The sequence below is a fragment of the Orbicella franksi genome, chromosome 15 (assembly GCF_964199315.1).
Source record: "Orbicella franksi chromosome 15, jaOrbFran1.1, whole genome shotgun sequence".
NCBI classification, from domain to species: domain Eukaryota; kingdom Metazoa; phylum Cnidaria; class Anthozoa; order Scleractinia; family Merulinidae; genus Orbicella; species Orbicella franksi.
Window position 1 is genome coordinate 20,021,230 of NC_138159.1, and position 13,121 is coordinate 20,034,350.

At 37.6% G+C, this 13,121-nt stretch overlaps 1 protein-coding gene and 2 long non-coding RNA genes across 3 annotated transcripts; 1 reads left to right on the forward strand and 2 right to left on the reverse strand.

The window, feature by feature from the left end:
- Positions 1-1,716: 1,716 nt before the first annotated feature.
- Positions 1,717-5,932, forward strand: LOC145470086 (uncharacterized). Its single transcript, XR_014042430.1, has 4 exons — positions 1,717-1,827; positions 3,085-3,157; positions 3,809-3,889; positions 5,255-5,932. It is a non-coding gene; the product is annotated as an uncharacterized LOC145470086 (long non-coding RNA).
- Positions 5,933-5,966: 34 nt separating this feature from the next.
- On the reverse strand, positions 5,967-8,915 carry LOC145470087 (uncharacterized). The gene is made up of 2 exons (XR_014042431.1): positions 8,697-8,915; positions 5,967-7,222 (listed from the first exon to the last, which is right to left on the reverse strand). It is a non-coding gene; the product is annotated as an uncharacterized LOC145470087 (long non-coding RNA).
- A 1,147-nt stretch (positions 8,916-10,062) lies between these two features.
- LOC145470311 (homeobox protein vent1-like) lies at positions 10,063-12,572 on the reverse strand. Its single transcript, XM_081454155.1, has 3 exons — positions 12,297-12,572; positions 11,479-11,642; positions 10,063-10,697 (listed from the first exon to the last, which is right to left on the reverse strand). Exons 1-3 carry the CDS (start codon positions 12,529-12,531, stop codon positions 10,317-10,319), a joined length of 780 nt encoding a protein of 259 aa, XP_081310281.1. The 5' UTR covers positions 12,532-12,572; the 3' UTR covers positions 10,063-10,316.
- Between the last annotated feature and the right edge of the window lie 549 nt (positions 12,573-13,121).

Here is a 13,121-nt window from a genome sequence, read left to right on the forward strand (position 1 = left end):
GGTATTTGAAAACAGTAAAAGTCTTCAGATTTTCGTCCGTGCCTCTGAGCAATGACATCAAATACAAAAACTGAAGAACTCTGCAATGGGGGCTTATTATTTTTCTAGCTTCTATTCTTAGTAATCCATCCTTCTATTCCCATGTTTTTTTATGTTCGCTCAAACGAGAGGCTAACTCGATAATCTCGCTGTTCTATTAGCCTCCATGCACAAACTATAGACCATTGTCACCTTTAATTGTTATATATGTATCTTTTTTCTTTTATGCTAATATTGTAATTTCAAAACTGTAACTTCAAAATAAAGTACAAGTAAAGAGAAGTTGAAGCTAAGTTGAAGTTGAAGTTGAAGTTATTGAAATAATTTTAAGTAAAATATCAACATTTTCAACTTGACTTTCTGGCTCGGGGGAATAATAAGTAAATAAACTGGAAAACGGGTGTCTGGAAAATCCGAACAGCGAATAGCCGCGAATAGCGGACAGCGAATAGTCCCGAATAGCGAATAGCGAGTACGAATAGTGCGAATGGTCTCGAATAGTGCGAATAGTGGCAAATAGCGGTAAATCGTAACAAATAGGGTACCCAGTATCTCCCAGTCAGCCTCACAGCAACGTAGGATGGGATTTTCCAGCTAAAAAGCGCAGACGCTAATCAGGACAAAAGGTGTTTCTAAGCGTAATTTCTTCAGTTCTAACCTCTGCAAAAGCATAAATACGTCTTTATTAGGTTATCCTTTTGTTTTCTGTTTTCTTAATGTCGGCGATGGACAGCCCTAGGCTGAGTCCGGAGAAGAAAAGCTAATAAATTCTCTGAAATTCTGTTGCTTATTTGGATAATTAATTACCGCAGAATATTAGATCTAATTAAAAAGCGGTGACTGTTGACGACTATTCGTCACTATTCGTCACTTTTCGCGACTGCTCACGACTATTCGCACTATTCGAGACTATATTCGGACTATTCAGGACTATTCGCTATTCGCTATTCGGGTTTTCCAGACTCCCCTGGAAAACGTATTGAAAATGAAAAGTAAAATGGTAACTTGTTTGATTTGTTTTTGTTTAGCTTAGCCTCGCGGCCAAGCTAGAATTTCAACGTTTTGGCGAAAACGTAGGGCGCTTTTCATTCGATGAAAAATTCAGGTTTACTGTTGTCAGGTTTACTGTTGTCATGTGTCCAGTGACGAATGAAACAGTAGTTTCCGGAATTTCCAGAAAAGATCTAGAGGACAACCTTCCAAGGAATAACGAAATTTTCGGAAATTTCTTACCAAGAATTTCCGTTCCGTTTTAGTCTTCCCGGAATTTTCGGTTGAATGGTTCGCTTTTCGGAAATTCAACAATTTTCTTGGAAATTTCCGTACCATTTGATCCCGTTTCGAAATGTTTGAAATTTTTTGATCGAATGGAAAGCGCTCAACCATTCAACCGAATCCTCTGGAAATTCCGGGGAGAGAGAAATCAAATAGAACAGAAATTCCCTGTAAGAAATTGCCGAGAATTTTGTTATACTTCGCAAGGTTGTCCTTTTTCAGGAAAATCCGGAAACCGCTGTTGCAACGCGCAGGCTTGGGGCTAGTGAAAAGCTTGTTGATTTGCATCCGGTCAATCGTCTCTTACTATGCAAAATTTAATTTATTCAAAATTTGCACCACGAGTAACACTTGACCCCCATCCAGTGAGGGTCGCCGAGTTTATGATAACTAGGAAGCGTTTGTGTTGGACGTAGAGTCAGAATGTTTGAGGAACTCACAAGCTACGAAAGATTAGGAAGTACTTTTCTCTTTGTCTAGAAAATGCTGTTTATATAAAGAGGCAAGCTCGAGGTAAGTAAGCAACGAAATTGCGACCTTCAAACTCTTGGAATCGCCAAAGTTCAATGTGAAACGAGAAGTTTAATTTAGTAGCATGCAAGCATGTAATGTGGATGGTTTCCCTCCTCGTACTGGGCCTGAAATGTTATCTCATACTTGTTGAATTGCTTATAATTAGTTCTTTTGATTGGGTAACTTGTTATGGTGTAGAACGTCTCTACAACATGGCGGCTGTACACTTTACCACTATGCCTTTCGCACTTAACGCAACCAAGTCCAATTTTTGCGAAATTTGTCTCTGCACTTATTACATTGTGCATCCTAGGTTTTAAGATTTTAGAACCTTTCTGTGTTTTATGTGAGCCTGCACTAAGAATTAGTGTTTAAATAGTGTTTCTGTTTTTGGCGTTTCAGTCGTAAATGTGATCTTGGTGGGGGAGGGGGGGGGGGGGGGGGAGAAAGATTTTTTGTTTGTTCAATGACCTGTGCAGGCATATTTCTTTTCCTCTTACTTTATAGTTTAGGGGAAAAATATACAGTCTATTAAGTGTTTCCCCTGGGAGGGGACTCCTATATGAAAGGTTGGGGATGGTCATCAGAAAATTTGAATTCTAATCTAAAGGTGACCAAGCTGGACATGGCTTAATTGAGCTCTATTTTACCCCTAAAAGATACCATTTAAAACAGAATAGTCTTGATTACCAACCACTGTTTGGGAAAGGAACTAGCACTAGTAGACCGGACTTGAGACATTGGCAATAATCAAGTCTTAAAAGGGAAATAGAAGTGTTTGTTATCATTATTTCTCTGAGCGTACACTAAAAGATACTTTGACAGCTAAGAATAGTGGCATCTCATCCTGAAAACCCTAAGTGAGGTCAAAATCCTTGATTCATTCAAGACGACCAGCATGCCCAACATTTTCATATGCAAGCTCCCTCAGGGGTGTCTCCAAATGAGTGATGACAATGTGCTTTGGTTAAGGTCTCTGTTTCAATCTTAAGTAAATACCCTGGAGTCAGGAGCGTGAAAGAAACTCAACTATTGCCTCCTAAAATCCCTGCACGTTGTGGGGGAGGGAAAGGGAAGGGGGGGGGGGGTGCAGGGGTAACCAACAAGTGCATTTCCACAAACTAGATAAAATTCTGGCCAATCAACACTTGAAAAGACAATGTCAAGAAAAACAATTGGCTGAATGTTGGATAGCTGTGATAGCTGTGTATTAAAATACCAGTCATTTATTAATTATAAAAATGCTTCTTTCAACAGTTTGTGAATGATTTATGATGATGGATCAGTTTGCAAAGGATTGAGAAAACGCATCTCTGTTTCATTGCAGCAGGTGAATACAGTTTCATCTCTAGTGTTGCAAAACATGTTTGTCTCTTTTAAATTGCAGACCACGAAAAGCATAATAGTCAATAGTGGGTCTTTGTTTTAACCTGAGAGTCTAGAGAACCATGCACCAGATAGTCTTCTTCAGAGCATTGTGTGAATTGACCCAAATTAGAAATAAGAGCTGCATATATGAGACCATATATGGAAACCAACTGATGAGGTGGTGGGCTAGCTTTATGCTAGCCAATGAAACAGACCTGTATTAAACTCCATATGTACTCAAGATCTGAGTAGTCTATCAATGTAATTTGTTATAACAGCTCCTTCATTGTAGAGCACTATATTGGCTCCAGCGGTGATCAGCACCTGAACTATGAGAGCATAGATGTACATTAGCTAGCTTGACTAATGATTATTATATTAAATGACTACTGACTGTAATGTCAGTAATCTAGTGTGCTAAGTTTGGTAGTTAAAACCAAGGAACCATTCATCAAGCAAAGATTTTAGAGTACAATTTTTTAATTTATAATAAGTTTCGCCTGCAACAATAACATAGTTAGTGAGCTGCCATAAATTTTCATTTGCTAAGTGTAAAATTGTCACCTCCAGTAGTGGGCGAGAAAGGATTGATTTCTTGTTCTTTTTCAAACAGTTTCTGGATGACTGATTTCATTAACAATGGAACAATATTAACAAAAACATTGGAAAGGACCTTTCCTCTATCAAGCAAATGGTGAGTATGTCTTTAACAAAGTTTTAGTTTCTTTAGTAAAATGTACATATCTCTTAGTATGGGCCTGCTTTCGTGTATGATTTTAAAACGTTTTTCTGGGGACTTCCAGTCCCAAATTGTCCGACTGGAAACTATTTAAACTTATCAAGGGGCCCAGAACCTGTGAAGACCAATCTATTTCCAAAATTTGTGATTCTGCGTTCCTGATATTTCCAATACCAACTTGGCAAATATTGAAGAATGCTTTCATAAATTTTCACTGATTTGCCTTGTAAACTTTCCTGTAAGTGTCATACCAACTGTTAAGAATCAGCTAAATCTGTTATAATCAACACTTCAGTTCTTCAAGATTTTACAACAACTTAGTGATTTTTAGTAATTTCTTTTGTTGATTTAAAGAGACTTAACTGATTAAAAGCTTAATTTCAAATTGGAGTCTCGAGAAGTTAGTAACCTTTTGAACAAGGTGTTAGGTCAGGCTGTAATAAAATAGCTTTATCATGTGGCCGTGTCTGGCAAGGACTGGGAACTACCAAATTGATTACTATCATTGGCAAAGATTATGTTGAATTGATATTTTGCCATCTAGACCGGCATCAAGATTGCTCTGCCTTTTACTCTTGCCTTAAGAAAGTTGCAAATAAAAAATAGAAAATCATTTGGCTTGTTTCTGCTAAAAATATTTAATGGAAGAGCCCAAAAGACGAGAAAAAGGTAAATCAAAATTATGAGCAAACTTTGGTAAATGTAAGTTTGAGAGCTGAATCCGAAAATTAGAGAAATTTTGTTAGTCAAGAAAAGAAGCTCGTCAGAGAAATTGAAAATATACCTGTCTACGAGTTTGATTTTGTTCTGAGCAAAAGTCACAAAATGGTAGGGACTATGAACCGGCCACATTAAGCCACTTTCAGCAAATTATTCAATTGAAGTTTTCTTGTTGGGCCATATGATAAACATCTTATTAGCCGAGCTTGGTCGGTCTATATTAGATAATCTTGACCTCGCTCATGTGTACAGACCTCGCCACGTTTGGTCTGTACTCACGACCTTGGTCAAGATTCTCCCATACAGACCTCCTGCTTGGTTAATAAGAACTAAATAAAATTGAGCAGAAAACCTCTAAATATTGTTTCAATTGTTTACGAAATGAAGTGAAGTGCTAGGAATGGATGTTGTTTTATGCATTTTAGAACTTGCAGTTAAAGGACATGAGAAGATTGCCAAAATAGAATGAATTCTAGTCAACAAAGTTGATATTCGGGTTTCTTGTAACTAGTGGAATAATACACTGTAGCCATTTGACTTAAAACATTATCTACAGAAAATGCTTTATGACTTACTTTGTTTGTGATTTTTTCCTTCTAGATTCAAAAGCAAACATCAGAAAGGTCAGCGGAGCAACCAAAGAGCAAAGCATGACAAAGCGAGGCAAAGCAGATTGTAATAAAATGACTTTTGGCAGGAAATTATCCGGGGTTAATGTCATTTCTTTTAAGTAGCCGTGGAAAAATTCAACAAAATTGTCTTCGATTAACAATTCGGGCTTTGAAAGCGAACGAGAAAGAAATGGGGAAAAATACTAAGTCTTTTGAGAGCGATTTTGTCTTCGATCGCAAAAATTTGATCTTTTAAAGCGACCGGGAAAAAAGTCGAAAAAAAAACTAAGTCTTTTCGCGGGAAAATGTTTCTTGGTTAACGATATTGCGCTTTTAAAAGAGACCAAAAAATGTCGGAAAAAAAAACTAAGTCTTTTGGCGGGAAAATTGTCCTTAGAAAAAAAAGTCTGCACTTTTGAATGGTGTCTGGTTTTGAGTTAAAAAATGTACTAAGTCTTTTGGCGGGAAAAATCTTGCACTGTGCAACAGATTTCTTCCATTAAAAGTCAAAGTATATGTTTGATTTCTGGCTAGACTCTGTTCAAAAGTGCAGAATTTTTTTCTTTTTTGCAACCCTACATAGTCAAAAAATAGTAAAAGAGATAGCCTACATTCCGACTAGTTTCCAGTCCCCTTTTAAAAGCGCAATATTTTTTTCATTTCATTTGTAAAATGAAACACAAAAGAGAAATAAAGCAAGCAATAGTTGTCAAATATTTTATTGTTTTCTTTAATGTAATTTACAAGTTTGATTAAGGTAAACTTGTTTACAACAGATATTGGTACATCATCTTATTAAAGAAGTTGAAAAACATCAAAGTCTGAAAATTATTTGTGGAAACTAATAAGACGAAGAAACAATAACTCTGAAACATTTAAAATAACTACAAGGATTACTACTTATGATAATAATTCTGGCAAAAACTAATCGCGAAATGTCTAATTCTAAGAAATACGTAAAATTAAAATACAGACTAGTGAGGAAAAATTATATTGAAATTCAAACTGGTTCATTGCTTTTTTTACATCAGTTTCAAATAAATATTTGTTCTGGTTATGCATGAAAATTCTTCGCGTTGACTCATTAATAATGACTTCTTTGCAAATATATTTGCCGGAACGTTCAAAAGCATTCGATACAAATTGAAAGCGGATCCATGTCTGAATTGAAACTACTCTGAATTTTTGTTCACACAATAGCTTTTCGTTTTCAAAATGTGCATGAAAAACTTTTTGTGTAGTTTTGTGCAAGTCGAATTTACCGTCACCCAGACAGCGAAATCTGGCGACATAGAAAACAATTCCAACTAAATTGGCTGTAAACAAGCCAGCGGAAATTTCTTCCAAAACAACTTTTAAAATTGAGTTTCATGGTCAAAAAAAAAAATCCCACGAAATAAATCGAAACTTCACGGAATATACAACTCATCCGCGAACTTTTAGTTTTTAACTATGCTGTTTAAAATATTTCAATCTGTATAGTTTAGTGCGTGTCCAATTTGACTGTAAATGGCGAGATTCAAGACAATTTCAACTGACTGAGGTAAACAAGCAAATGACAAAACTTCCGAGAAATTTGTTTTAGTTTGTGGTTTCAATGACATGGATCCGCGTTTACTCAATCCTTTCAGTCTCGAGCTCAAGATATAAATTCTCTTTCCTAATTCCTATACGTTTCCTTTAGCATAAGTTGTGAGAATTTAGCGATTCATCAAGACTACAAATTAATCGACTGACGACGTCACGGTCTCTAACGATACAAGTATCTTAAACTATTGTCCTTTACCTAACGAAGCATCAAGATCCGAACCCACACATGCAAGCATGATTCAGAAACCATGTGCATGATCCAGAGCCTTCTTCATGTCCGCAGGCATCAGGCGTCCTAAAGATTCTCAGACATCAAAGCCATGAAAATCCACCAATGAGAGTCATCGGAAACCGCCGCAAGGAGTTACTACGGAAATATAAGCAAACGATCAGGTCAACACTTCTGCAACTAAATAAATACATATTTCAATGGACAAATTGTAAATATGCACAGAAAGGTCTGAACTCAAAATGGCGAATTATTCAAATATAAATATTGTGGCAAAACAATTTGCATTTTGTCTGCAATTTGCGTTCACGGTAATAATTTCATGTTATAGAGCAAATTAGTCAAATTAGCGTTCCTAAGAGACATAAACATCAGGGATCAAAATGATCATTGTGAAAACATCTACTCTTCATATTTAGCAGATAATCGTTTCTGCTGCAAAAGGGACGCAAGTGTTTTAAATTTAAGCGTATCATGTATGTTAATATTGTAAACACAAAGCCGTTATAAGAAATTAATCACAATAGAATCTGTTCGAAATATCCCGATGTGAATCTGTTCACTCTGTTTACTTCGCACAAATCACGTGGCTAATGATTAATTTGCATTATAATGAGCGAGTGGGTGGAACCTTTTAATGGTCATTCAAGGTCACCCAACTCCAGAAGGGAGGATAAAAAGACCGTGTTCTGCGACAGCGAAAATAATCGTGTCATGGATCACACCGCCGAGATCTTTGTCAGTTTCGCCGTCATTTCTCAGTCCTGGAAAAGGATAAAATTTGAAAAAGAGATTACTTAGTTATTTGTGATTGTTTAGATAGATACCGTAGCCAGTTAGACCTTCTCTAATAAAGCTAGGCTCGCCTTGCTGCTAAGAATACACCCTTTAAAGATGGAATTTCGTTGCGTTGAAACAAGTAAAACAGTAGCGTCATAATGCAAAATGAGCGAATACAAAATTCATTTTTAAGAACAAGAACTCAATTTTATAAGTCCTTTTAAAGTTCTCTTTCACAAAAGCTAACTGTCGGTCGAATGGATTCACCGTCAGGAGTTCTAAACGTCGGCGTTCGTTACTGACTGGACAAGGTTTAACCAATATTTGAAGAGTGCTGATTGTTTCGAAATGTTTATCAACTATCAGGGGCACCCAACGACCGTTTTCTCTCGAATGCTTTTAAAAGCTGTTTTAGGCTATGTGGAGTACTTTTAAAGCTCTGTAGGTTAATTTTAGGTTGCGCTAAAAAAAATTTATCTGTTCGGTTATTCTAGGGGAACTTGAGTATTCTCGAATTTATTAGGGCTTTTTTGTCCATTTCCCGAGAACGTTAGGTCTTATTGCCTTTCCGAAAATGATAGCTGACCTTTTTTCGGTACCCAAAACGACATTTTTTACAATTCGAAAACAACAGACATTAAATTTCTCATATCACGAAAGTTCGAGGTGACAATTCTCTTAAGAAAATCAGAGGGGATTAAAGGTCTTCCGAACAGATAATTTACCGAAACGATCCGTTGGGTGCCCCTGAACTATTCATAGAGAAATCTAGAAGAAGAGAAAGGCATAAGTTACCTCTACAAAATACATTAGTTTTGTGTTCAATTCCTACCTTGGCAAGACGTGGTAACTGTATCTTATTCGAAGCACGTCCTTGCAAGGTTTGCTTGAAGTAAATTCTTGTTGCAGATGTTCAGTGGTGTTTCGTAACAGCTCCAAACGAAAGGACAGTTCAAAATGAGAGTTTGGTGCTTTTTCGTTGAAGTGGCCGAGAGCAAAGTTAAATTTTTGCTTGTTAAATTCTAGAACATCATGGAAGATGTACGACCAAAAAAACTCCACGAAGCAATCAGCGATGTACGATTTGCAATTTAGATTTGCACACGTTTTGCGACCACGCACCGCATGGCTGATAAATGCAATCATTTGATTGGTTCGTCATCTCATTTTAGTCCGTGCGGGATATTTAAATTCTATTTGACAACTAAGGAATATGCGTGAAATTTCTTTTCTGGAACCCGAGTAAAATCATTACCTGCAATTGTATTCCGATAACTTTATTCTGATCGCAAAGCAGAGGAAAGCAAGAAGGTTAAGAATGTTTAAACCGCGCGGTGAAAATTGAAGCGCATTTTTGCTCCTAAAAAAAGTAGAAGTTCATTGTGTTGAGATGTAGTGTGCTGGTGAGGTTTTTGGTTTTATTTTTGTGATAACTGTTCAAGGTCTTAAATTTTTTAAATTTTCCCTTTCCAATGAAGATTGAGAAAAGTAATTGAGAATTTAAGCTTGTATGGTTTGCACGGATGGAAAGTTTAGTAGTAATTGTTATTGATCTATAATTATTGTTAAAAGTTGTCAAAAGAGCTTGTCCACTTGACCACGTGCGCTACACAAGAAAAATGGGAGAATTTTTGGTAAAAATACAACCGTGAGGAAGGCAATTACTACTTTTCGTGTCTGTTATTCGCAAGCGAAGTTACCATGCGTGTCCGTACTTTGCAAAACTTAATATCTCTAACACATAAAAACATTGTAACACTGGAATAAACCGAATTTTGAAGAAAAAAAATTGTTCAGAAAATCACAGATAATATATATAGGAATTCCATAGGGACTTTTCGTGTATATTACACGGATGTATCTTAACCCCCAGCCAAACAAACATTGTGACACCTGAATAAACCGAATTCCGAAGATCGAATCATCGTAACCTGGGTAACAGACGTTTATTCTCAAAAGCGCTCGAAAAGAACGAAACTGCAAGGGAATGCGAAAAAATAAGGGCTAAGCCCCCCCTTCACTTCTTCCCAGTCTTTGCTTACCCCAGGCGCGCTCGGTTGCTTGCTCGCTTGCTCGATCTCCCCACCTTGAAAATGGAAAGAAAACGTCTGCTACGCAGGCTAAGATCATTGCAAAGAAACACACTCTAAATTTTGTCAAGCACTGTGTATCCGACGCACAGAATTAACACACTTGGCTCTAGAAATCTCATGCTTTATTTTCAGAAACAACAAAATTGTATATGACATCTCTCAAAATATGTACAAAAATATATGAAACATTTGCCCTTTAATATTCTGAGGTGAATGTCTCTAACTAACATCCACGCCAATCATAACATTGTCTGATCTGTCGGCATTAGGTAAGGGGTGGGGGAAGCAAATTTGACTTTCAAAAAGGGTTTTACGAACTAATTACACATTAAAGAAATTCTCGATTATTGCGTTCAAGCTTAGGTGAAATGCGATAGTCGCGTGGTTTCCTCTGAATCCACGCGACAGTTTAGTAAAGAAGTGCATCTGTCGATCATGTGTTCTGGAAGGCACTCCCAAGGTGGCGGTGGAGGAAAGTAACTCAGAGCAGGCTGAGTGGGCGAAAAATTCATTGGGGACTGATGCGGCCACGAGCACTCGGGAGGAGCGAGGCCTGGATAGAGAAGACGAGGTGTTCCTGCGGGCGGACACTGGGTTGGGTAGTATGGCTGGTAACCATGACAGCTCGGCTGCATGTCGTAGGCAAGGCTGTTGAGGAAAGATAGTTTGGCTCTGCGCTCAGTGGCCTCAGACTGCTTTCTCTTCATTTTCATTCGTCTGTTTTGAAACCAAGTCTTTACCTGCCAAAAATCAATATTCTCGCATAAGGTTACGCTAAGTAGAGAGAGTAACTTAAATATACATAAAAAAAATTACGTTATGAGTTTAAGATTTCTATGAAGTCATAGTTGATGAGGTTGAAGGCCGAATCAACTATCACTTCAACTGATAATGTAATCGTTTTCGTAGAATTCTAACTAAATTCCTACAAATAACCATTTCCAATTGTTTTTCTAAATATTAATCTACTGCACACTAATGGCTGATAGTGTGCAATAGCTCATGATCAGTCAGTCAGCTTTTGCATCAGTGTGCTAGTAGAATTCTAGCCTGCGAACAGGCTCCAGGCGAGCCCGTTCGGCCTTGATCGCTTCGCTCTCCGATTTCTTCAGTTCGCGCTCGTCCGCTCGCTTTGCTCGCCGAATTTTTTTCCCGTCCTCGCCGGGAGCCTGTTCGCAGGCTAGTAGAATTCCACTAAATATAATTCAATGTCATAGGTATGCAATTCGTGCAAAAGGCTATGGCTTCTCTTTGCACGCTTTGCGGGCCAATGGACTTAGGCTTCAAATTTCTCCAATCATTGTAAGCACACTTTGCCCTTTTTCAACCAATCAGGGGTAAGACCATGACCAGTTTACATGCATTTTCCCGCGCTTAGTACAGCGTGCATGTCTTTGCTTCAACTCCTCATTGCAATGCATTACCTACTCTTGATGAAATTAGTTTAGCCAAGCGTAAGTATTCTTTTATAAGCAATAATGGAAAGTTACTCGGACAAGAATGTTTTTTTTTTTCCTTTACCTGTGTTTCTGTCATCTGTAGCTCCTCTGCAAGTCTTTGTCTGTCTCTGGAGCCAAGATATTTCTGTCGTTCAAACACTCGCTCCAATTGTAAAACCTGCTCCACGGAGAAAGACGAACGGCACTTGCTGGATCGTACATGAGCAGGACTTGATTCTTCGCCATCTGCAAGTTACACAATTAAATTCGTGACCAGATTTTGATTCAATTTGCCAGCTTGCTAGCGATAAACTCTACTCTAAAGTCATTTTTTTTTGCAGTCGGCTAAACTATCTTTTTATTATTTTGGTTAAAATTTAATTTCGCAAGTTACTTTTCCTCCAAACTTTAAGTTTCCACGGAATGATACTGCTTCGCTAGTTGTGTCCGATAAGCCGGAAAACAGAACCTTATCTTCAAGACTTGCGTTCAACCTTACAATTTATCCTTCTTAGTTATAGACTCTATGCGCTACTCTATATTTTGCATACAAGGCATTAAGGTGATTAAGTTTGTCAACACAAAATTGTAGCAAGACTGATTCTGTTTTAAGAGTTCTTGTGTCAAATGCAATAAGCTTCTTAAAAACTTTTATCACACTTTGCGCGACCAAACAGTTAATGAAATAAGTCCGAACTAAGCTACTGAAACTTGGGCAAGTCAAACTGATGGGGAACTAATGCACTCCAGAATTGTCCCGCATAGCAAATTTCATCTCTCGATCGGCTTGTTGATAAACTATGTATCACTTAAATAAGCTAACGGTGTTGATTAATTTATAATCAGTTTTGGATACTAAAACATTGAAAGTACTACGGTTGTAATTAACGTAAATAATACCTGGTTTACTCAAGGTAGCTTCGTTTATCGTCTGTTGCACTCTATCTCGAAAACTTGAATCAGGTAGACTCCGTGACGCCGCGCTCATCAAAATGTTTGGATCTCGAACCAGATCATCAACCATAAACGACGTCTTTCTCTTCGTTGATTCTTCACTGAACTTCATTGGGCCAATAGCAAGTGGCAAAGGATTCTTAAAAGCACTAGAATTTGCTTCCATTTCTCTTCGAATCATTAATGGCTGCGATGTATGTTGCCCTTACAAATAACTGATCGCAAATGACATCAGCCTTCTTAAAGACTTCGTTGCACTTTTCAAATTTAGCGCCACAGCGGCTTTTCTTTAACGTGAATGAATAAACATACCGCTCCATTGTGAGGAATTTTCAATATCTATTGTTTTCAAAGAGCGTCTGATACGAGTGAAAGCGTGCCGCAACATGCTCGCGGCGTTGTTTCAATTGTTGCAATGAAAACATGCAACACGCTAACTTTGCCGCTAAAACTAACGGTAAACAACAGATAAAAATGACGGAGAGCGAATGGCCAGCCCCTCCGAAAGTCGATTACCAGGAATATTACTTTGAAAAGCTGTTAATAGCCTGTGATCAATGCTGATGGAAAGTTAAATGATTTTTTTTTAAGGTTTATATGATCTCAAATAAGACAGATTAAAAAATTTAAAAAATTGCCAGTGTTGCGCAAACAAGTCAAAATTCTTTATGTCTCAGTTTCTCGTTCAATTCGGAGGCCCAACGATAAAACCGCTTTTTCTCACCTTTTCATTTGTGAAGGTTTTCCCACCCAAACGTCATACTTTGACAA